Raw genomic sequence first — 24,602 nt, 5'->3', positions numbered from 1 at the left:
AAAATTACTTATAAAAGTAGTTCTGGGGCCAAAGTAATTGCTTTAGTAAAGAACTGGTGAGCTAAGATACTTGCTTGAGTCCGTTTTTGAAAGAAATCACTATTTTTTTAGAAGTACGTGACTTACTGGAGAAGTAGGATTAGTTGTTGATGCTTATCAATCACAGCTGCTCTTTTATATGTTTGTTCTCTTGATTTTCCTCCTGTTTAGAAGCACCAGATTAATATTTCAGTCTACATTGTAAGTTCTGTAACAGATTTCAGATGCTTCTAAGTGACACTGAAATTTACAACATTTTGATTTTTATAATGTGAGAGGTAGTGTGATCTGTGGGGCCACTACTTGGCATGGGGTTACTAGTGCAGCAGCACATTCATTAGCAACGCTGGGTATGGTGACATTACCCCACTGAAATGCATAAAAGTGACTGGAGTTTCTGTCCTCCAAGCTGAGCTGTGGTGGATGAGTGTGTGTGCTTGTTCTTAAGTTACAACAATGAAGAGTAGAACAGGTTTCCTCACCTGTAATGTTAGAGTTCTGAGGACTTCAGTTAGTAATTTAAGCCCATTTTACTCTGTTTGTAATGGCTTAAGAATGCATGTATTGCATTATGTGTTTCATCTGAGAGGGACAAGTGCCTGTCATCATCTGACTGTACCTGTCTTTGGATTTCATTAAATTCCTCATACCCTCACCAAGAAATACCTATTAACCAACTTTGTCTCTTCCCACAGTATTTGTTGGGGACAAAGAGCAGGGTGTCAGAACTAGGGAAGGGCATTTACATAGAATCAGAAATTTCATATGGCATGGCATTCCTGGCTGTATTTGAAGCTGTAGGATCCTTGACTTTGGTTACTATAACTAGCTTTTAAGCAGGAGCCGTTCTCAAGCAACTTGTAGTCAAGCTTAGAATATTGTAACATAAAACATAACCTATGCAGCATGTTTTCTATAAGGATCTTTAGGCAGAGATTTAAAAAAAAATATTCATTCTGTTTCAATATTTGACCAGTACAGAAATGCTTATTCCACTTCTTGGCAGTGAGTGTTGAGAGAAGGTGTTGCAGTCTGTGTTCTGACTCAAACTGAGGGATGAGACTGCAGCATTAGTACAGGACCTTGAAACCTAAAAGAGGGGAAAAAAATCTCTTTAACATAGTAAGAAGCTCTTATGGAGCACTGTATACATTTGTTTTGTGTAAATTAATATAACAGTAATGGCCCTACAGTATTTTCAATTTTTTTTTTTCTTAATAGATATTTAAAGCATAACTTCTAATTCTTGTATATATTTTTAACTTTCCCACAGATATGCACTTATTTGGCCATTATCCAGCTCATGATGATTTCTATCTTGTAGTGTGCAATATCTGCAATCAGGTAGTCAAGCCACAGGTTTTCCAGTCACACTGCGGTAAGTGAATGTTTTCTTTCCTGAATTACAGTGCCAAACTGGCGTATGGCTCTTGTAAGAATCATTGCGTACAATCATAACAGAGGCATTGCAAATAGACTTTTCTGGTTATCTTGTGTTCTTTCCACAGAAAATACCAGCAATGCCTTCAAATAAGTATATTTCCTGTAGAGGAAGTGAAATTAGTTGTTCTGGAAGCTGAGCTTTTCAAGTTGAACTTGTTACATTAAATTAACATGTTACAACAAATAAATCCTGTTAGTTAGAGACTAGCTAGGCTAAAACTATTATGACCTAACATTGGATTGTCTTTTATCAAAGCTGCAGATTGAGGTCTGCAGATACTGATCTACATTAACTAGAAGTTGGATGTTATGGATTGTTTTCTGATGGGACTCCTGCATATCTATATACAGTGTATATTTTTATATTTATCCTAAGGTTTGAATTTTTCAAAATTTGCATTTTGAACACAGTTCTTAAATAAAAAATTTTCTAGAGGGTCTTGAGAAACACATGCATATATTAATTTCTCAGTTAGTATGACAAGGTAATGATTTTTATATTGACTGTTTAAAAGCAGAATTACTTCCATTAGAAATTTGTGGTATAGATTAACAAACTTCTTTCAATTATTTCTGAAAAACTTAATACCAAGGTCTGGTTTATTTATTACTTATCTGGTGGTTTATTTGTTATTTGTCCACTGAATTGTTTCTGTGGTGATTTTTTGTTGTTGTTTTGTTATTTTTAAGGTGTGCAAAGAGTGACTGGATTAGCTTTGTATGTGGCTTAATAGTGACTAGCTAGCTTTGTATGAGGTTTAATAAAATTTAGTTTAATCAAAATAATTTGAAGGTGGTTGCATAATAATGAAAGGCAGCTAGTACTGAGGATGAAATCAATTAAATACATTAAGAAAAAGCATAGCCCAGCAAGATTTTACTTGTCTAAATACAAGTAAATTTCACAAATCCTGTACCTCTTTTAGTTTTTTTTTGCAACAAAGCAACTCACTAATGGAAAAATGTAAATGGGATGGACAGAAAAATAGTTTATTTACTTTTAAAGACATATTACTAAAATACCGGGTTGTGTTTGTATGGATAGACTGCTGACAGCAAACCAGGAACAACTGCATTCACCTTGGGAGGCAGTTCTAAGACTTGCCACCAGCTTTGACCTAGATTGAAATAATTGTGAAAATATGGTTACAGTGAAATACAGCTTTCTATCCAGTGAATGAGAAAAGATCTAGAAGTATTTGCTAAGGTGAAAAGAGCTTATTAATTTCATGGTGGGGGCAGGTGTTTTTAGTGTGCTAAAAAGCCATCATGCTATTTTTTTTTTCCAAAATGTGTTTATTACCCTTAGTCTTTTATGGTTCCTTTCTGCCCAGCTTCAGGTATCTTATGATTGTTTCAGAACAGAAAAGCTTCTCTGCATGTGGCTGTAGGTACAGTGGGTACATAAACATGGAACTTGTGCATGGATAAAATGTGCTTGAGGACAAAAGGAGCAGGGGGAGGCCTTGCTGTGCCCTTCCAGGGCTGTGCACTTTCCTCGGCATTAACCTGGTTTGGTGAGCAGTGTGAAAGCTGGTCCTGTGTTCAGGTGGTAGGCACATAGAATAATGTTTCTGCTAGATGAGAGTCAATTCCCTTGTGTTAGAAAGGATTTTTGAGCTCTTTGTAAAAAATGTATTGCCATCAGTGTCAGTGTAATGCATGTAAACTACCAAGATCCCAAGAGTTACTGTCTGTTTTTCTCTTCTCTCCACTGCTTCTTTATTTTTACTATTCCCTTTACTTCATCTCCATTATAGCAATTCTTTTACACTGGGTGATTGAATGTTAAGTTATGAATTGCTTGATTTAAGAGCCTAAGGTCAATAAAGACTTGGAAAAAAACTGTACTGTGTTAAAAAGCCCCCAGAGAATACTGAAAATAATTGACCAGAGGTCTGGAAGATTGTACCTAATCTAGTCAGACTTGTTTCAGGAAAGGTATACTGGAAGGCCTGTGAAAGGGCTTTAAATGCATAAATAATTTTTTTTAAAGAAGAAACAGTATAGGCAATATACTAAAATATAAAAGAAGTTTTAGAAGATAGAAGGTCTCTTCAAAGTCTCATTAATTGTTGCAAAATAATTTATTTTTTAATCTGTTAAAAATACTCATATACGTGAAATGCATCTACTAATTTATCATTTTCATTAGAAGTTAGTAAGATTTAAAGAAGACCTATACAGAGATGTTATTAATTGATCTGTAGTGGCATTGTTAGAAAATTATAGAAACCTCCTGATAGCAAACACATCAACCATGAATTGCTTGTGGTTGAATAATTTTTTTCTGGATGTGTTATGGTTCCAGTGGTCCATTGAGAAAGACCTGGACAGGGCCTCATTTGAGACATTGATTCTGGCTGCACAGAGCTCTTCTGTGAAGCAGGAATATTTAATTTTCTGTCCTATTTAGAGTTTTATCACCTTCAGACACATTCATTTTGGTGGATCAGACTTTCTTTAATTAGAGGATGCAGCAGAATGCCTTGTAAATTCAGTGATGCCAGGCATGTCTGTCAGTAGACTTGGAGGTGTTTTAGACTATCATATTTACCCCAAAAATGCATTATTACGCAGGTATTGAATTGCTGCTTCAAAGCTGTAGTACAGACAATGGAATGAGAAAGCTTTAGAAGGCACTACTGGTTTTTTGGCTCTTGGAGGTTGTGTCATGGGGAGTCTTTATTGCTGTTGACAAGGGCTTGTAGAGATCTATCCCAGAATCTCCCACAAAGTGTGGTTTGTTGCTAATGTCCCTGGTAAGATCCAATCCATATCCTCTCAGTAAGAAATTAGGCCCATGCCAGGCACATGCTTTATGTTTCTAGGTTCCCTGCATTGGAACTTGAAGGTCTTGGCTTCGGAGCAGCACTGGAATGCTTTAGTTTAGCAAAGGTTTTTGTAACACTTCTCTTGAGCCCTTGCTGGCATCTGCCTTTCCCCAGAGTGTAAGAAGACCCACTGTTTCATTTGCCTCCGATTTCAGACATGTGGCAGCCATCCTTGTTGATGGCTCTGCGAGGTTGTGAATATTATAGAGGCAGATGTTGTTTTAAGGGTTTGATTCCTGGAATATTGAGCAGAATAAAAGAAAAATCTGGTTGTGGTTCAAGCTATTTTTAATGGCAGGCAGTGCATCGTAGAACCTTAGGCAGTACAAATCAGGAAGGTAAAAGAAGAGATCTGGCTAATTAGAGGACTGACTTGCTGGGCTTGAGAGTACAGGTAGTGTTGCAGAGTAACAGATCTGTTCTAGCCCGTAAGTCAGAGAAACACTGAGCTGTTTTTAAGAGCAGTTCTACATCCTTGCATCTGCAGGATAAACATATCCATTTGTAAGTATTAAACCATTCATTTTTATATGATGTAAGCCTACCTGGAAGAGACTTGCTGTTATAGAGTGCTGGATAAACCATGTAAATCAAATAAGTTCTTGAGGTTGTTTGGTATTATCGTGCACTTAGAAAATAGTATCTCACAATGTCATCATCAATAGAGTTGAAATAGTGGTGTTTGCTTCTGAAGCCATTTCTTTTGAGTAACTTCTTGTAGTGGTACAGTATCTTGGATTTACTTCTTTTTTTTTATTGTATGAACATGTAGTTGTATTTATTCCTCCACAAAGTAGTTTGAAATAAGAAGTCAGTCTGGATATGCAGCTTATAGCATTCCTAAGTGTACTTGGCATGTAAGGAATAGTAGTTTTGATTTTCAGAAAATTTTAATTTGTTCTCAAATGCCAACCTCAATGAAGATTGACTTCTCAGAACATCAAAATATTGTGCCGTAGTACAATCCTGAAGTATGATAATGATAACGTTCTTGCTGTTTATTTAGGGTCTTTTGTCCATCTGTTTTCTAGGAGACTTTTAGGCTGGCAGTCTATGCTGAACTCTGTCCATTTGACTTCTGTTAACTAATTCTGTGTCTTTGTAAAATGCTGGTGAAGATGGCATCCTGTACCATTTCCCAGGAGACATTTCCATTTTTCTTTGGCACTAGAAAGATTAAAGCTTCATGTTCTTAAACTGCATTATCCTTTGCTAGACTAAAGAGCATCAGATACAGTTCTGGTTATTATTTTTATGTTTTGTACATTAATAGTCTTGTTAACTTTGGTCTTTCCCAGTTAAAAGGAAAACCTCTCATAAAATGTAGCTCTGGCACAGTGAGGATCAAGCACTGTATTTTTAGAGAGCTTGTCAAGACATCTTGACTTTTACTGTGAGGAAACTAATTAATGATGGGAAAGTGTTGAAAAAAAAACGTTGGGGGGAAGAGGTGAATTAGCCAAGGTAAATAATGCAGTTTAGTTAAACAACAGCAGCAGTATAACCATCAAAGAGAACTTCCACACATGCTCTGGAACAGTTTCCAAAGCTGTGGATGGTATCTTAATGAATTGAATAATTAAGGTACCCATTTGATGAAGTTGTTGCATACAGAGGAGACCAATTTTGCTTCATCAAGGAGAAATTATTTCTTTTTTTTTGATAATTTCTTTACTGGAGGCTCATTGATATCTATCCTGCGTGCCTATAAGGTTCTTTTAAGAGGCATCAAATTAAGGAGTAGAAATTCTTATTCCTTAAAAAAACCCAAAAAACTACACTTTGTTTTCATTACTTCTGAGTTATATATCCTTGGATTGGTATCTTCATGTCCTCATGAAAGTTGCAAAAGGATATTTCCTTTTTTTATCCTTCTGTTTGGCTGTGTGTTATTTAATAGAAAAGTAAACTAAAAAGTAATGGAGCACTGAAAAATATAAATAAATTATTTTGCTTTCCATATCATAATTGTTTTCCTGAGAGAGGTTATATATTTTGAATTACTCAGACTAGCTATTTTACATTGCACTAGTAGCTTCAACTTAATGAACTGTGATTGAAGACAAGAAGGCTGAACTTAAAGTATTAATAAGAATGATTGATTTTTTTTAACACTAGCTCGAACATTACTAGTTGGCACCTTTCTTGCATAGGGTTTTTGATCCAGGTGTGAGTGTCAGATTTGACAGATTATTCTGTTGGTATATTTTCAATTATTCAGTACCTTATTTTTTATTAAATACAACTGTTTGGGGATTTGTAATTGTTAATACTTTATCCCCTTCATTTGACCTTTTATCAGAGACTCTTTTGTGCCCATAAAGGACTATGACATTTTGAGTGATTCTCCTGTTACTGTGATTTTCTTTATTCACAGCCTTGTCAAAACTTGTTCTATGATATCATTATTGATTAAATAACTTTCTACTTGTCATATGTTTAGGTTTCACTGCATAAAAGAATTAAAATAATAAAAATTGGTCTCGTTCCTATGGCTTCTTTTTCAAACCGGAAACAGTAGCGACTAGACTGACAAGATTCAAGTTTTTCCTTTGGTAGGGGTAGGGACAGAAGGAGGATGGAGTTGAATGTTTTATGTACCTTATATGTATATTTTTATTTATGTGGCTGCCTAGAATACACCAATTTTGTCTGACACTCTAATTTCTGTTGCTCAAAATTGGAAACCCCTTGTTTCCAAAAAATGTTTTAGTAGCTTTGCAGTCTTTCTATCAGAAATCTTGTTCTCAAGACAAAAGTACAGCCAGTAGCATAAATCTGTGTCTTCTGTCAGTGATGAAAATGTTCCTGCAGTGGTACATGTGGGTCTGTCATGTCCATGTCCTTGTAAGATTTCCAAGCCCAGCCTAATGGCAGACCCTGTGAAACTGGGGTCACCAGCCGTCTTTTGTGCCATTCCTGGAGTAGGTAAATACAAACATATCCAGGTCAAGTATGTATTACCCTTGAAGAGGCAAAACTAAACCAGCACTTCTTTGAATTCATCTTTTTCCTTATATATGCTTGGAGTGACATTTTAGACTGTCAGCAATTCTTGAGGCTCTGAACAGGTACAAAAATGCAAATTTCTGGCTTTGTTTATTCTGTTACAAAATCTTACTTGGTTTATATTCTAACTGCTGATAGAGACTGGCCAGAAAAGCACTTAGCTGCATAAAACGCAATCAATACTTGATTCAAATGACAAAATAAAGAAAAATCCCTCACAGCTCCTGCTCTGTGTGTGAGTGTTGGTCACTTCTGAATTGGCTACTGTGTTCATTCAGGACTGCAAACAGTCCTGGGCTTTTTTTATAATTTCACTGAAAAATATATTGACATGACCATGTCATTCAATAAGAATGACAACAAAATCCTTTATTCTCTGTACTTACTTGTCCAGGAAGCAAGAGATTTGGATTTAGTAAGCTTACCACCTAGGAGCTATTCTCTCACTTTCCACCTCCTGAGAGAGGAAAACACACCCACCATAACCCAGGCTGAAGCAAGACAACACATGCTTTTTGCAGCAGAGATGTATCAGACAAAGTGAACCTGAATGTAGAGAGTAACACCCAGATCAAAGGGAAGGACTGTGATGGGATTGAAAAATGTGCATCTGATGTTCAGAACAACAACACAATGTATCTTCACCTGGCAGGTTGCTGAGACCTGCTCAAGGCTTGGAGGAGTTTGTTGTGCTTTCCTTACTTAGTCTAGCATGTGGATTAAAAGTGGAGCTGTGCTCAGACATGCTGACCTGTTTCCTCAGAAGCAAGTCGCATAATATTGGATAGGGTTGACTTTTTTTTGGTATTTTCTACTATCATCTTTTGCTCAAATTGTTTTCTTTCTTGTTACTAATTCATCATCAGTGACAGAGCCTAAAACAGGGCAGTTCAGATATAGAAATAGATATGATACATGAAGAGTTGCAAGGTCAACAAGTAGTGTAATAGGAAGCTGACAACTTCCCACAGATCATTTGGCCTTAGGTTGATGTGTCAATAATTGAAAATTTCTTCATTCAAAAGATTCTTTGAATGAGAAAGCAGGAACACTTTGGAGCATTGAATCTCAAAGGACTGTGCATTGAGAGCAGTAAGTATTCAACAGGAGAAAACATTCAGCAGTGAACAGAATGCCACACGTGTGCAGTTGCTATTCAGCATACTAACCTCCACACCCTCCCATATTTCTCATCCTGGTCATGAAATTGAAGTCTCAAAGTGAAACAGCAGTTAATTGTCTTTTCCCTTGATGTTTTCTATTAAGTTCTTTACAGTGCCTTGACTGTGCATTAATTTTACGATGCTGATATTAAATAAATCCACAGAGGAAGGAGATAGAGAGAATAATAATGGCACTGGGCTTTTCAGTGCGCTGGAAGTCTTACTAGTCTAGTTTACACATAATCTCTACCATTATAAATTAACTCATCTCTTTTACATTGTGTAGTCATTGATAGTATTTTATTAGTGAACTCTTTTGTATTTTTTTACTTCGGATAAATTGTGGTAAATGATGCATACATACTTGAACTGGGTGGTGTTGTAATGGCAGTGATGGGCAGTATGTATCACATGTAATTTCTTTCAGTCAAGATTTTAATAGAGTTGTAGTTTTAAATAGTAACCAATAAGGATTTCTTTTAAGGAGTGTCCATTTATAGAACTCAGCTGTTGAAGGTTGACTGTAGCATTAGGCTTAAGTTTAATCTCCTACATACTATTATTTACAGGGCTGTGTTTAGTGCATCAGTCTTCAGCTGCTTCATTGGTGGAGGGATGGAGGTTGTGATAGTGGGAGAGAGAAGTGTAGTGAAAATTTTCTGTCATAGTCTGTAAAAACCTGACAAAATTAAAATTTGGAGTATTTGGCTTGAAGTCTTCTATAGCATGTGTTACTGAGTAAGGTGGATACTTTCCATCTTGGAGAAGGAATGTTTTCAAAAACAATTTTTAAAAGACTTTATGGTCCTATTCCTAGACAAAGTCCAAAACAGAATTAAGAATTTTTGGAGTCACTGTTTGGAAATGTTTTGGTGATTAACAGATAAGCAAGATCAAATTCCTTCTGATATCAAATTGTAGTGTACTCTACAGAGAGAAAATTTGAAGTGGAACCTGAATTTGCCAAATACCCAAGTAAGAAGTGATTGCTTCTTCATGGCATTCAGAAGTTCAGAAGTGTTAAGAGCAAGTTTTGTCTCTGTGTTATCTCTTTATACTTCCTGCTTGTGATTAGAAAAACAAGTCTATATGGTGGAGTTTTTTAGTGTGGGGTGTAGGTTTTTTTGGTAATAGTGTTTCACTTTACATACACAATAGTGTTTACAGAAAGTAATTAACATTTGAATTAGCTACTATCAAATATCCTAAGTTCCATTTCAAGTCTGTAGAAGTCATGTCTGCATATAGCCCTCCCCATGGATCATGACTTTTAGTAATCGTCTGAATATCTTGGTTTTAGTTAGTTTTCTGAATGTAGTAATTTCTACTGTGTTATCATTTAGCATTTTCTTGCAAAGCACATCTCAAGTGTAGTAATTTCTTGATGTCATGGTATTAACTTTTTCTGTAAGCTGGCTCATAAAGTTGATTCCTGTCTATTAATTATTGGGCTTTTCCTTGCATAAACAGTAGCACTTTTTGGGCTAGTGTCTTCTCTGGCAGCTGACCATCTCCTGTGCCAAGAGTTGTGGTTGCTGAGCCTGCAAGTGAGGTGGCAGGTGGGGCTGGAGTTGCAACTTGTCCTGGGTGTTCAAGGGCTTCCTTCAGAGCTGGAGAATTGGGCCTGGGAGGAGGCTGGATGACCCAGAATACAGAATACAGCTGTGGCTCTCACAGCTGCCTTGTTATGGACACTGGTGAGTGGACAGAAAACTGGAATGGCAGTTTATTAGGTTTTGGAAATACTGCTTCTGAGAGGCTGAAGTGCTTCTTTCCAGCAATGTTTGTCTTGCCTTTCTAACATCTACAGGCCACTTGGGGTGTAGTGAGGAATACAAAAATTCCATTGGCATGCAGGCAGATGACAGGGTAGTCTTGTTCATAGACGTGCAATGGAGAGCAATTAAATTAAATATTTGGCTGTATTTCAAGAGCTTTATTTTTTTGTCAAGCTGGAAGTAGTTGCATTAAATGCCTTTCATGAAGAAATAATTTTTTTTGGTGTTTTAAAAAAACCTTATTTTTGGTAGAGGGAAATCTCAGCTAGTGCTAAACTCACTAGTACAAGGCTTGCAAATTACTTTTCCCACAGTTTTCAGTAGTAACATTTGTCCTGGATTTTTTATACCTGTTATTGCTTTTAAATATTTCTTCTTATTTTAATATTATTTTTTCATCTAGTATGCAAACATGTTTGTCACATCCCCATGTTTGAAATCTGTTGAGTTCTGTTTATTTAATTGTAATAATAGTACACAACCTCTTGGTACCTGACTAGTGTCAAATCTATCCAAAACATTTTATTTGTGGGCATACAATACTGTACTTAAAGTTCTCATAATTTCAAATATATCTGAAGCTCCTTGTGTTTCCCATTTCATACCCCTTTAGTGATTCATATAATTATCTTAATGGCTTATTACTATTATCTTTAACTGGTGATATTAATGTAATAATTGTCACATTAAAATGTAAAATATTGAATTAGACCTTGTTCTATTACTGCAGGTAGGTTAGACACACTGTAGGCTTCTGTTTTCATAATAAAATTTTTTGCATTCATTTAGCAAGATTAAAAAGCTATGTTAATCATGATGCAGTAAGAAAGAAATGTTTAAAATGTTACACAAATGATGATGGACTATCAGTTCACTTTAATGCATGCATATTTTCACTATGATCAATTTTCAAATACTTGATTTAGCTTTCTGCACCAAAACCTAGCTATTGGTAAGATGCCTAAATAAAATTCCGAAAACTTGCCTCATTAACTATTTATGCTTGTGAGATTAGTGATGCTGTTAACTAGGAACATTTTCTTTGACTAGTGTTCTGGGAAATAATGTATTTTTCCAGTTGCTGTTTTGGGCAGACTTCTTGTTTCTGCTAAATACTTTTATCATGCCTAGCATCTGCTTTGCAACTAGTGAAGTATAACTAATAGTATATTTATATAAAATATCAAGCATTGCTTATGAGAAATGTGTTTAAGGCAAGCATTAATGTATCATTATTTGATAGACATCCTTTCAGTTTGTTCCCTCTGTTTTATAAGGTATTCTTTTCATGAGTATGTCATTGATGTTGTACTTTATTAATTGGGTAACTAGATACATTTGATTTTTTAATTTTTTTTAATTAAGTGTAGTTTCATGTTTTAGGTATGAGATTGATAATTGAAAATTTATTTCACTTTTTAATTCATTTGGTTAGGATTGACAGGGAGGAGTCTGTTTTCAGAGCCACTTCTATCCAAAAGTACTGAAGCAGGAATACATCTGTGCAAGCTGACACTTGGTCCAGTAATTGGCCAACAATACTGTAAAAGTCTACATTGATTATAGTTATTCCAGGTAGGTTTAGTTTGTATGTGATGGTGACAGGACTGCAGGAGCTGTGGAGACCAGTGCATCCTTGTGTGTTCTTTAAGCTTCCTCTGTGGAAGTATCTTGTGTGAGTATTGTGCTTGTCCTAATGAGTCTGAAAACAAGTGTTTCTCATTCTGTGATTCTAGATAGATGAAGACTATAAAATGTGAGTGGAAGTAATGCTTTTGAATCTGGCTAGGACAGCAAAGGATTTGTCTGCAGTTTAAATAAATCTTTATATCACTGTCGAATACTAGATGTATGTAACAAGAATGCTGAAACAAGCAGTAAAAGTTTCAGCATTTGTGCATGGGCCGGAAAGGCATAGTGAGGACCAGACAGTTGAGTCTGTGAGGATGGGCACAGTGCAGAACTGCATGTTTAGTTAAATGAGTACAGAAATGGTGGAGCAAAAAAGGAAACTCTGAAAAGAAAAATGTGGTATTTGTCACTGTGCTGCTGAACACCTCTGCTGACACAGTGGGTCTTTTGAAGTTAATGGAAACTTGAGAGCTATGTGGTCCCTTGGAAAGGATTTTTAAAACTTAGTTGTACATTATGTGGAGAAATACCTTGCTTTTTGGTTTGTTTTTGAACCAGCAACAAATTATCATTTCCTGTCCATGTTCATAATAAATGTACACCATAACCCTCCTCTGTCATCACTCATCCAGTTTGACAAGTCCAAATTGGTCTAATTGTCACTTGTGGAAACTCCCTATGTCTTTCCTACATGTTTTTATATCTTGCCTAACTCTTCTAAATGATTTTCGCAGCGATGGAAGCAGTGGTGTGATGTGATGTATTCCTTGCCTAACATTTGTTTTGCTTTTGTGACCACAACAAATCACTGAGATGATAATTTCATAGAACTGTTACAAGACCAGTGTTTCATTACTGTGTAATTATAACTGAAAAACCATAATTTTATATATAAAGTGAAGATACTTTTCTTCTTCCATGTCTGTCACTTTACATTTCTTTACATTTAATTTCATTTACTGTTTTATTACACTAGTAGTATTAGGTCTTTCTGCAATCTGTTGATTTTCGTCTTTAGTACTCTAAATAATTATATACCAAAGATCTTGTTCTCTCACTAACCACCACCTTTTTTCAATCATTTCTGGATATGCTGAATAGTTCAGGCACTAATACAGGCTCCTGCTGCATGCCATTGCTAAATTCTTTCTTTGAGGACCGTTTTTACCCTCTTTTTTTTGGCCTATTCTATAGCCTTTGGGTGAGGGTTGCAACAACATTCTGTCTCAAGAGCAGGTATCTTTAAGAAATGTGTACCTTTCACTTAGATGTTTAAGTAGACTGTGTCAGTTGGATTTCTCTTGTGTCAAGTCACTAATTCAGTTGGAGATGGGTTTTCTAAATCCTTTGGGGCATCTGGACCATAAAGATAATTTTTGTCATGACTATAAACAAAGCCAAGTTTTATTTGTGCATAAGTGTTTATATGTATGCATTTCTCTATGTATTCACATACATTGCCTGACCTGTCCATTGCACCCCAAATGCAGCTGTAGCCTTAATTCTGTAATAACTGCTAGGGAGTGGCTTATTGTCACTTCCTGAGTAGATACAATTGGTAAAAGAATAGGATGTTTTTTCCTATAGCATGCTGAAGAATAAAACACAGAGGTTTTGCACATTAAAAAACTTGAGTGTGACAGATCTTTCTCTTACTTTCTTACCAAAATTATTTCCATGCCCATAGAGGTGAAGTGTTGCACTTGGCCTGAGGTAAAATCTCTTTTAAGACACTGGAAAAAAATAACCCAGAGGAAATTAAATTCAAAGTCTGCAAAATTATTTCTGTTCCTTTAGCTGCTAGTATGGTGATTAGAACAGTTAATGTGCAATGTAGGACATTCTATTTACACTTTTCTTCCCAAATCTGAGGGGAGTTGAATCGAGCCTTAAGCAGGCTACCTGGTGTTGATAGGTGTTTTTTCTCCTTTCCATAAAGAAATGCTGATGACAATTGGGGTATCTCATCTGTCAGGGTGTGGTGGAACAATTCTGCTTGTGAGGCTTTGCCTGCTTCTCCTGTTGCATGTTTTGTATGGAAAAGGAATGCAAATAATTGAGAGGAACAGAATTACTTGCAGACTGAGGGCTTCTGCTATTGGAAAACACAAGTTCCAGTCCACACTGATTTCTTCTTTCCTTTTGGTGTTTTTATTTTGCACAAGATAACAGCAGTTGAACAGAGTAAGAGGTGGAATTCATCCCTAACTTTGACAAGTAAGATACTTGGCATCCAGTCTGTGGTTCGGGAAATGTGTTTATAAAAGGCTGAAATCATTTCAGCAGGATGGAGAGAGAACAACTCCTTAACACCCTTCACAAGTCTATATCCTTGTCGGAGATCTTTTATGAAGAGAGGAAGATCTGGGTTCAGACAGATTACAAGAAGATAAGTGCTTTAATCAGGGAAGTAGTCATCTCCCTTTCACCAGGTCTGTCTTGTTTAAAGACCAAGCACTAAATGGCTTTCTAATAAGAAAATATATTTAGAAATACTTATTATTCTGTCAGAATTCTGGATGTTAATCCACTCTGTGAACCAAGCCGAAGTAGCTGATTGTAAAGTAGAAACAAAGGCAGTTACAAAATTGTCAATTGTATATTGATATTTGAGGGGAGAAAACCATATTATATCAGCTGCTGCATTTACTGGTCCAGTGATAACTACTGATGAGTTGTGAATATAAAATAATTTTGAGGACAGGCTGAATGCTCAGGCAGCAGTTACCAGCAGTGAGTTGGTTCACAAAACCTGAGGGTTCCCTTAAAATTCCATGACATCATTCATCTCTGGCTGGTCCAGAAGAGAGCTATGGGCTATACACACAGTGAGTTCAGTATTCCCTAACATATGCCATGATAACACTACAGGTGCCCTTTAATATTTGCCCTGTTGAGTCAGAGTCTTTTTCTTGCAGATGTGGAAGGGGTGGGGAGGTGGATAAAAAACAAACCCCAACAAAAAACTAAATCCCTTTATATTTTCTCCCAAAAGCAGAAGGATGAGGTGCCTAAGGTTGTTACACACAATCCCAGTATCAGAGTTTACATGTTCTAGCTTGGAATCCTGGGAGTCATGAAAACTTCAGCTAGTGTTTGTTGGACAGTCATGGGAAGAACTGGAGTATTTTGGCCTTTCTTCTCTTCCATATCCCAGATCCCTACTGCTCCATAAACATTATCTGTCAGACTGGAAATAAAGTAACTCAAAATTAGCCTGTCTTTTGCATTTGAAAAGGACAAGAATGAAAGGTCAATGGCAATCCTGCAGCAAGGAACACACTTGGAGGGTTTGGGGGTTTTTGTTGGAACTAGGAAGAGGGACAGGTCAGGATATTTGCATATCCAGTCCATGTTACCTTCACAGCTTTCACTCTAGTTTATTTTCATAAATTAGAGAAACAAAACCACACAGACTGAACTACCATGTCTCACAGACATTAGTAGTTTTGAGATCACTATGATACTTGTTCAGCCATCCTCCAATTCAGGAGTTCTTAGAAACAGGCAATTGAAAGGATTTTATCTTATGGGTAGTATAGGTCAAGTGAAAATACTTGCCTCTACATGCTCTGAGGTTGTTCCCCTTTGACTCTTCATGCCAGTATTTATCCATGTGCTTTCCTGCCTTCTCATGGTGATTCTCTTAGCACTCACAGTGGATAGCTGGAGGTAAGGAACAAAGCTGAATTTTCGCTTCTGCCCTAATTTGAGGATGGCCAGTCATCTTGAACTTGTGAATGGTCTGTTCGTGCTCTGTGTGAAGAAAAGTCAAAGGGCAAAGGTAGATTTTGGAAATGCAGGAAGGAAGGAGTGAATTTTCTTCTTTGCACGTTCAGATCTGTGTCAGTGAAATGTGGCAAAGCTGACTTCAGCCTCTGCTTTGCTTTCATCTGCAGAGGGATCCAAGGTACTCAGTATCCCTAGGACAGTTTTATTTCCAGTTCCTTATCATGTGATGCAGTTATATGAAGGAATTATGAAGTTGTTGCAAGCATTTGTACCAGAAGCCCTCAGTAAGAAAATAACTCATGTTTAATTTTGTGTTTTAACTTGCATTTGAAAGTGACAATTCTAGCAAGATGATATCGCTGAGGTGAAACAAAGTTCAAATAAATGATACATAGAGCTTCAAGTGCCACACTTTAAAAAGGCAAGCTATAGAAATAAATTTATTCTACTGAACACTTAAATCCAGCTAATTTAATGCAAGACTTTGTTTTAACTATTTATATTTCATTGGTGTTTTGCTCCATAGTTGCATTTTATAAAACAGAAATATTTTCAATTTTTAAACTTAGTTTAATGTCATTTTAGAATTGTGTAATATTTTTATTTTTTGCTTTAGACTTTAATGTTTAGGGTTATACTGACCTTTTTTTTCTTCCCTTAAACATATATATAACACAAAAAATAAAATGCAATGAAATTATTTTCTTTAACACTTAGAATTATCTGTTGGAAAACTGACTAATGGGCAGAGGATGTAGCTGACTGTCTGCAGTCAGAGTTGCACAATATCAACTGTAAAACAGGTCAAACAGGTGGTGTTTTTACGTGTGTATGATCTAACACAACTGTCTCCTCTGCTGCAGCAGCACATCATACCTTCAGCAGCCTTTCCTTCTTTAGCTGTGGCAGATTGCAAACTGTGCTTCACTCAAATCCATCCAGACAGGATTTTAAGGGGTCCAGTGCTACTATCATTTTTTGAAAAATTACTACAACTATCATAGCTTCAATTAACATAATCATCTGAAACTTGTGGGTGTCTGTGTAAGAGTCAGCTAGCTGCAGATCTAACCTGGACATTTTATGTCCGTGAAGGAAATTAATGCATTAAGTGTAGCTTAACTCAGCATAAGGCACACTATGGAGTTGCATGAGTTGCCAAGATACCATTTTCTCCATGATCTTCATGTGTTTTTCTTGTAAATTTTGTAGCAGTCATTTTGTGTTCTTTGGTTATTACAGAATCTGCTTTAAAAACTGAAGTTAATATTTATTTATGAAGGCTAGGTTATGAGCTGTTTCATCACAAGTAATGTTATGGAGCAGTTCAAGCAACAATTCATTCAAATACATCTTCTGTCTCTTTTAAAACTGGATGGAATACAATATGGTGTCTTTTTTGATACACACTTGTCTGTAAAGCTGATAGAATTGATGTTTATTTTGCTGCCAGTAGAAAACATAATAAGTGCAGGGACTTGTGACACAGGAAGGGGTCAGACCCTTGCTTCATTCAAAGAGGAAGCTGCTTGCTCCTCAGTATTTGTGTTGCAAATTGTTCTGGGCTTTTAAAGGCTCTATTTCACCCTGTCTGACCCTTCTTCTTCTTCTTTTTTTTCTTTCTTTCCCTTTCAAGTAGGATTATTTTTTCCGTGCAATTCACATAAGACATTTACACTGGATGAAACAGCATCATTGTTGACCTAAGCTGGTTTTACTTGTTAGGCTTTGCTTTTCCCATTTTTATGATATGTTTCACTTTAAAGATCAGCTTCAGCTGAACCACACAGATCATTCCCAATTGTGTTTTAAATTATTCTATTTAATGGTTAGTTTTGGGAATGTTAGTTTATTCCTAAATAATTGAACCATCCAAGAGGAAGCAGAACCATGATTATAGCACAGGTATGTTATGTTGTGCAGATATAGATGACTTCTTTGAGATCCCCTTGCTTAGCAGGATGTGTACTGATCTTATTTGGGAGAAATGGCTTGGGGATTCCAAGTCTACAAAGTTTCTGCCAAGAGCTTCCATCTAATTTCTTTGAAATTTGAGAGGATAAAGTGTGGTCAACATAACATCAGCTAATTCTACTTCTTATGTGATTAGAAACAGCAATAGGATGTATTATGTGTCTCGTTCAGGTCACCTGAAGATATTCTCAGAAGTTTTGAAACATTGTCTTTTTTATTATTTTTTTTAAAAGTATACCAATTTAAAAGAACTTAAATTCAGCTTTTTTAACTAAGAACAAGAAGTTGCTTTACATCACCTAGAAATATTCTTGAGAACTGTTGCTGGGTAAAGCTGTAATAATTAATAACTTGTTTGAATTGAAGAATGACAGCTTCCAGCGATTGTATAGGAAGCTGTACAGTGGCCTAAAATGTTTGATTTTCATGTAAAAAGGAAGAACGATGGAATTTTGAGAATCAGTATTATTATAAAATTTAAGATTTTATCAAGTGGGCTTTGCACATTTTATCATGTGTAATGGAGATGGAGACCTAGACTTCGTTTTCTTCAGGTGAATACAGTATAGACATCTATGTGTAAGAAACCTATTCAGTATTATTATTATTATTCAAAATAAAGAGAATTTTCATAAGATTACACTAAAATTTAGCAGTTTATTTTTATTATATTTTAAAATACTACAAGAAGAAAGGCTGAGCAGCTTTATTTGTCTTACTGCCCCGTTTATCTCCCTGCAATACAAGAGTATCTGCTTCACATTCCCTGGTATGCAGTGCCTCCCCCACACTGTGGGACTGAGCTGGCCGAGCAGCGCCTCTCCCCATTAGTCATCACTGCCTGGTGCTGTGTGCAGGAAAGTAATTCTTTAAAGCAGTTGCTCCTAGTTGATTTTTTTTCAAAGATTATTTCATAATGCATCATAGCAGTAGTATCTTCTTGTAAGTATGGATCAAATCTTGGTCACTAAGCACAAGCGATTTTATGTGGAATGAAAAGATGCACTGCAAATAAATCACTATTTATTTCCTTTAATCTGATTTCCAAATTGTTTGACTTCTGCCATTCAAACACAGCTTCCATTCATGTGTTTGGAAAGCTTTTGAAAGCATATGAATGGTAATTTTCCCAGTTTTTCTGGAACTTTAGTTCCAGCAATGTCTGCAGCTGGCTGCCTAAGAAAAATGACTTGCATTCCTAGAAACATTGGATTGTGTTGATGGCTAAAATGACTAAACTGTTTTAAAATGTAACCCATGCTGTTACATTAAAATATGTTTTGGCTTAGATGGTATTAATCTAAAGTAAATTGTTACCTGCAGTGAGGTTTAGTAGTAGTTTTATTAATGTGGATTAGCCATTTACAGAAAAGGTCTCATCTTGTAGCAGTTGTTTTTTTTTTTAACACTGTAATCCATCTGTTCTTACATTATTGAAAGGCTTTCTTATGTCTCTTGCTTTTGTGATTTTTCTTTTCCTGATGTGTGGAATATTCATATAGTGTAAGAAATGCAATAATCACTTTGATTGTGCTGCATATGAACATTAACAGTTTTACACCGTCTTGGTGTAAAACCCTGGTTTTTCTTTTGATGGGCAACCTATGTTTTATTTATTCCATGTTGTCAGTTTTGGTATAGGGAAGCTTTGTTTAAAAGTAGAACTTAATGTAGTGAGATTATTTTTCTTAAATATTTTAAGAATTATTTTAAATAAAAATAGTGGCTTAAGTAACTAAGAAAATGGTACAGCAGTTGTATTTCTAGTACATATTTGAAAACTTCGGGGCAAATGAAATATGCAAAATGCTTTTATTTTAAAGTTTAGGATATAGAGAATTTTTATTGTCAGGGTTAGATTTTGTTTTTTAAGGAACTGTATTAGTCTCCCCAGGAAGGTACTAATATTATAATAGTGTTGAGTCCCAAGTCACGGAGAACTGCTACAACAAATTCCTCATACTCTTTATTAATTCTCTAATAGTAATTTCTGAGATATGCAGAAGTCACTGATGAAGTAGGTTCTGCAGTGTCCAGTAGGCTCAGCAGGTGTAAGTTTTTCTACTGTTTGGTTCTTTAAAATAAGGTTTGTTTTTTCTTGATGATACACAAAGATAGTGAGTGAAGTTTCTCTCATTTTTTTATCCAGTTCTCTACAGGACCCTCATCACATTTGTCAAAATATTAGTTAGTTACTCGTTCTTACTCTGTCCTCTCTGCTGCCATAACTGAATGCAGATAGGTTAACTAAGACCAGTCAGTGTGGTACAAGCATCACACAGCTGATTCCAGACTACCACACTTGCTATTGTTTCCCAGAATAACACTGTTTGAAATAGGACAGTGGTCAGTGATGTTTTGTGAGAGCCTCGATTGGTGAAGACTGGAGGAAGAGAAGATGGGTTGGAGACTCAGCTGTGAGAGCAGCCATGGTCACAAGGTGCAAGTGCTCTTTTACAGCAAGGACTGATAACCACGTGGCAGCCATGGTCCTTCTAAAATAAGCAAGAGCTTCTTTCAACAGCAACAAAACCTCCAGTAGCTTTAAAACATGATCATCTCTCTGGGATGTTTTCTCTGTGGGTGACATCAGTGTCCTTTCTGCAGCTCTGTTGACTGTCACTGTGTCAGGGTGTCCCAAAAGGATCTGAAGGCATGCTGCTGTGGAGGGCAGAGCACGTTCTTCACACCTCACCCTTCCTACCCAGCCCAGGGTTCCTGTTCCTTCCCTGCTGCTCATCTCACCCTGTAGTGACACTATTCAGCTTAGTACTGAATAATAGGAGAAAGCTATTCACTTATTTGTCATTTAGCAGCTTTTCCCCCTTTCTTTGGTTAGTTTTCTGCTTAGCAAGCTAAGCACACCCATCAGGGCAGTAGGTGAATGCCAGAGGTGATGCAAGGCAAAAGCATGATTCAGAGTGGCACTTGCACGGGGAAGAGCAGCCACAATTAATTATTAATTCAGCTCTGCCTATCTTCTCTAAACTACTATCTTAAAAGCATATCTTTTGAAAAGGACACCTGACCTTGAAGATGAAAGATTTACCATTTGAATTTATCTTAAAGTGGTCTTTTTCTGGACTGTGTCTGTTCAGATATGAGGGGTTTTTTTTAAGTTGGTACCTACAGGCTGTTGACATAACTAGATTGATATATTGCCAGCCATGTCCTTGGCTGCATCAAAAGCAGCATGGGCAGCAGGTTGAGGAAGGTGCTTCTCCCCCTCTACTCCACTCTCAGGAGAACCCCCTGGAGTATTGCATCCAGATCTGAGGCCCTCAGTATCATGAGGACATGGACCTGTTGGGGCAAATCCAGAGGAGGGCCAATGACCAGAATGCTGAGGCACCTCTGCTGTGTAGACAGTCTGAGAAAGCTGGGGTTGCTCAGCCTGCAGAACAGAAGGTTCTGGCAACACCTTGGAGCACCTTCCAGTACCAAGGGGGTTACAGGAAAGCTGGAGAGAGACTTTTTACAAGATCATGTAGTGACAGGACAGGGGGGAATGGCTTCAAATTGAAAGAGGGCTGGTTTAAGATTAGCTTTTATAAGAAATTCTATACAGTGAGATGCTGGCACAGGTTGTCCAGAGAAGCTGTGGCTGCCCCATCCTGGAAGTGTTCAAGGTCAGGTTGGGTAAGGCTTTGAGCAATCTGGTCTAGTGGAAGGTTTCACTGCCTGTGGCAGGTGAGTTGGAACTGGATGACTTTTAAGGTCCTTCCAACCGAAACTATTCTGTGATTCTATGATCTAAGAATTGGTGGCAACATGCTTTTTTTTTTCTTCTTTTTTTTTTCCTTCTCCCAAAAGCGCTCTTCTCTAGCAAGAATTCACAGCCCTAAAGAGGGATGTGGTGAAGAGTAGGTTTTAATGTGTGAAGTAAGCCTGTTAAAATTACCAAAAGACATAGAAAGTCTAGAAGACAAGTCTAAAACTTTATTGACTGATGAGGATTAAAGTAAAAATTGTAAATTGGAGAAAATGAGATTTAAGTGGGGAAAAAGTGGTGAGGACTGCTGGACTACATGTCCAGAATATTGCCTTCTGTTAGCACCAAATTCAGGAGAGAAGAAATGAGAGATTGCATTAAGCTTCTGTAAAAACTTAGTGAACTTTACACATTGCTTATGAATTGCTTTTCTTGTACATTATCTGAGCAAATGTATTTAATGAGACTGCACAGATGTGACAGATTTTCAAAGGCTGGGGACCATAACAAAAGAAGTAAGAAAATTTTTATATTTAAAACTTCTTTTTAATACTTGTTTAATTTTGGAGGTATTATTTTATAAAATGCATTATATGGAAAAAAGAATTATCAGAGTCTGAGGTGATGCATGTAGTAATACAGCAAATGACAGGCAAAAGCTGTAGTGTTTGATTCAGTAATTTAAAATGTAGCAATAAAACCTGGATTTCTTCTGTGCATGGAGATGTCATTAAAATGTGTTTTCTGCATGTGCTTTTGTATGTTCAGATAAATCCACTCTGGACTATTTTTGAGGTACATGTCAGCAAGCAATTAAATACTGGTTTGACGGTTTCAATCAACTTCTATGCAACTTGCAGCACATTTTTGCTGTACTGTCAAAACATGCATACCCACAGGACGTGAAAATTATGCGAATTTAATTTAAATCTAAATCACTGATTCTAATGTGAGACTAATTGAAATAAACCCTTTATTATCAGTTGAATTAAGTCAGTAAGAGATACCAACTAGTACCTGTGATTGTGGAATTTCACAGCTAAGAAATAAAATGTTAGGGAGCTTATGAAGGCATGAGCAGCATTGCATGCATCAAGCAACAGATTTGTTCTTGTTTGCTATAGGTAGTTAAAGAATACATTTGAGACCCTGTAACACCTTAAGGAAGCAGTGTGTGTATGAGGACCAAAGTAATAAAATTCAGAAACCACTTCAAGGTGCAGCAGTATTGCTCCTTTAAGAAATACTATTTTTTTGTATTTTACTTGTGAATTCATTAACTCTTTGTGTATCGTTTCGCATTATTAAATTGGTAAATATTATCAATAAATTATGTTCGTAAATATCATTTTAAAATACTAAAAAACATCTGGAGACATAGAGCAGTGGAAAAAGTTGTATGGCAGAATTACTGAAGGTGTGTTGTGTTCATGAGCTCACTTGATGAATTGAGGTTGATGTGTAGGAGGAGGGATGTATGTTCCTTGCTGGTTTCACTGGTTATCACAGAAGTACCTAAGCATGATGTGTACCTAAGTGAAGTACCTGAGCCACCTGCAGTGGTACTGCTGAACCCATGGCACTGGTGAGGTGCCCAAGTGTTTGAAGTCATTTATAAGCAACTGAGAACAAAGACATGATTGCACAATATTAACTCTAGCTATTTTGGAAAGACAGTGGGATGACTTCTTCATACTTCAACTTGCCTAGGTTTAGTTTGAAGGTTCACAGCAAAAAAAGCTGTGTCCAACTCAAAATGGAAGCAGAACTCATTCTTAATTTTGTTGTTATGATAGTTCATCTTTAACTGATCTTTAGGAACCCCTAGAGGTTCTGACCAAGAAACAAGAAATCCTGGGCTAGACATTAAATAAACACTTTTTGAAAAGATGGTGTTTTTCTAAGAAAGCAGAGGGTAGGTTGTCTTTTATTACACATACATTTTGACACCTATATGGACAACACCTTCTTGCCTGGATAGAGTATGAAAAGGGAGAGAACCCTGTTTGTCATCAATCTCTTTATGAGTAGGATGGAGCAAACTTCATGCGTGTCTGACTGAAATCAAGTGAAAGGGAGTGGAGTTCCCTGCCTCAAATATGGAAAAATTCTGATCCATGGAGATAAGCAGAAAAAATAAGGCACTATCTCAGAATATGGATATATGTCACTCCTTCTAGGATTTCCCAAAAATAACAGTCTTAATTTTTAGATTTAGGAGTGGATTGTGCAGGACTAAGGCACTCCTCAAGTAAAGCAGTGTTCCTCATTTTTCCAAGAGATTAAACAAGACTCTGGGATCCTATGGGGGTTCTGGAGGAGCTGCTGTGAAAAGTTGGGATTGCTGAGGCAATAGTCTCATCTGTAAGGTAATGTAAACATAAGTGAGTGTCTTTCAAGCACCACTTGTTAGTCAGAGCTTTGTACTCTTCCTCAGTACAACAGTTTGATTTGTTTATTAAGGTCTGTAATGCTTTAAGAGTAAAAGGATTGTCTTATAGGCCACAGACACAGCATTGTGGAGTGTGGTTCTGAAAATAGATCAGATGTTTGATTTGTTTGAGGAGTTGAGTCAGGATAATTGAAATTCATAGAGATCTGGGTCCTCTGTCTACTTTTCTGCTAAAATGTGGTTAAGATAAAATGTCTGCAGAAATTATCAGCTGTTATTCTGAAATAATCTCCACATGCAAAATCAGTACAATTTTGGCTTTCTCAAGCACTCAGACTTGCATTTCTCTAACACCCCTCTTCTGTCCTTTGGTGCTGAAATATCCATGGTACTGAAACATAAGAAACCTGATTTGGGGTTCAGAGTGAGATTAACATACACACAGAGAAAAACCCAAAACGCTTCATACAACTGCTACTTAAATATACATGCTGGTGTTTTACTGGGTTAAATTTTTTTGCCTGAAGTCTCTTCTGGTTTTGCTGGTGTTGAATTGCCAAAGCTGTAGCCTTATTTCTAGGTGGGAAAAAAATCCTGCATGTTGACCTACCTAGCAATACAAGGAAGCAAAATTAATTTTAGCACTGTTTTAGGCCCGCACAGCTTCAGCAAGAAACATGTACACTCCCAACAGATTGGACTCTTGTTTCTGGATTTTATAGTCCCAATACACATTCCAGTCTAGGTGGTCTGCATGTGCTGGGTAGTAAGAAGTGTTCCTGAGTTCAAGTAGCTTAAATGTACAAGCTGTCTGATAATGCCAGTGTCCATCAGGAAAGCACTTAAATTTTGGGCCTCATACTGAAAATTCTATGGGAATATTCTGGTGCACAG

At 36.6% G+C, this 24,602-nt stretch overlaps 1 protein-coding gene across 4 annotated transcripts in view; it reads left to right on the top strand.

The window, feature by feature from the left end:
• ATXN7L1 (ataxin 7 like 1) overlaps nucleotides 1-24,602 on the top strand; it is a 109,989-nt gene that overhangs the window by 34,331 nt on the left and 51,056 nt on the right. For 3 of the 4 annotated variants that reach the window (XM_064422001.1, XM_064422002.1, XM_064422004.1), the window contains one exon: nucleotides 1,313-1,417. The exons of the other annotated variant lie outside the window; for it this stretch is intronic. In XM_064422001.1, coding sequence (XP_064278071.1) covers nucleotides 1,313-1,417 — 105 coding nt within the window. The remainder of the gene's footprint in view (nucleotides 1-1,312; nucleotides 1,418-24,602) is intronic. 4 annotated transcript variants of the gene reach the window in all.

The sequence above is a fragment of the Passer domesticus genome, chromosome 5, assembly GCF_036417665.1.
Source record: "Passer domesticus isolate bPasDom1 chromosome 5, bPasDom1.hap1, whole genome shotgun sequence".
Taxonomy (NCBI): domain Eukaryota; kingdom Metazoa; phylum Chordata; class Aves; order Passeriformes; family Passeridae; genus Passer; species Passer domesticus.
The sequence above is the reverse complement of the archived record's forward strand: the minus strand, read 5'-3'. Positions and strand labels throughout refer to the sequence as shown.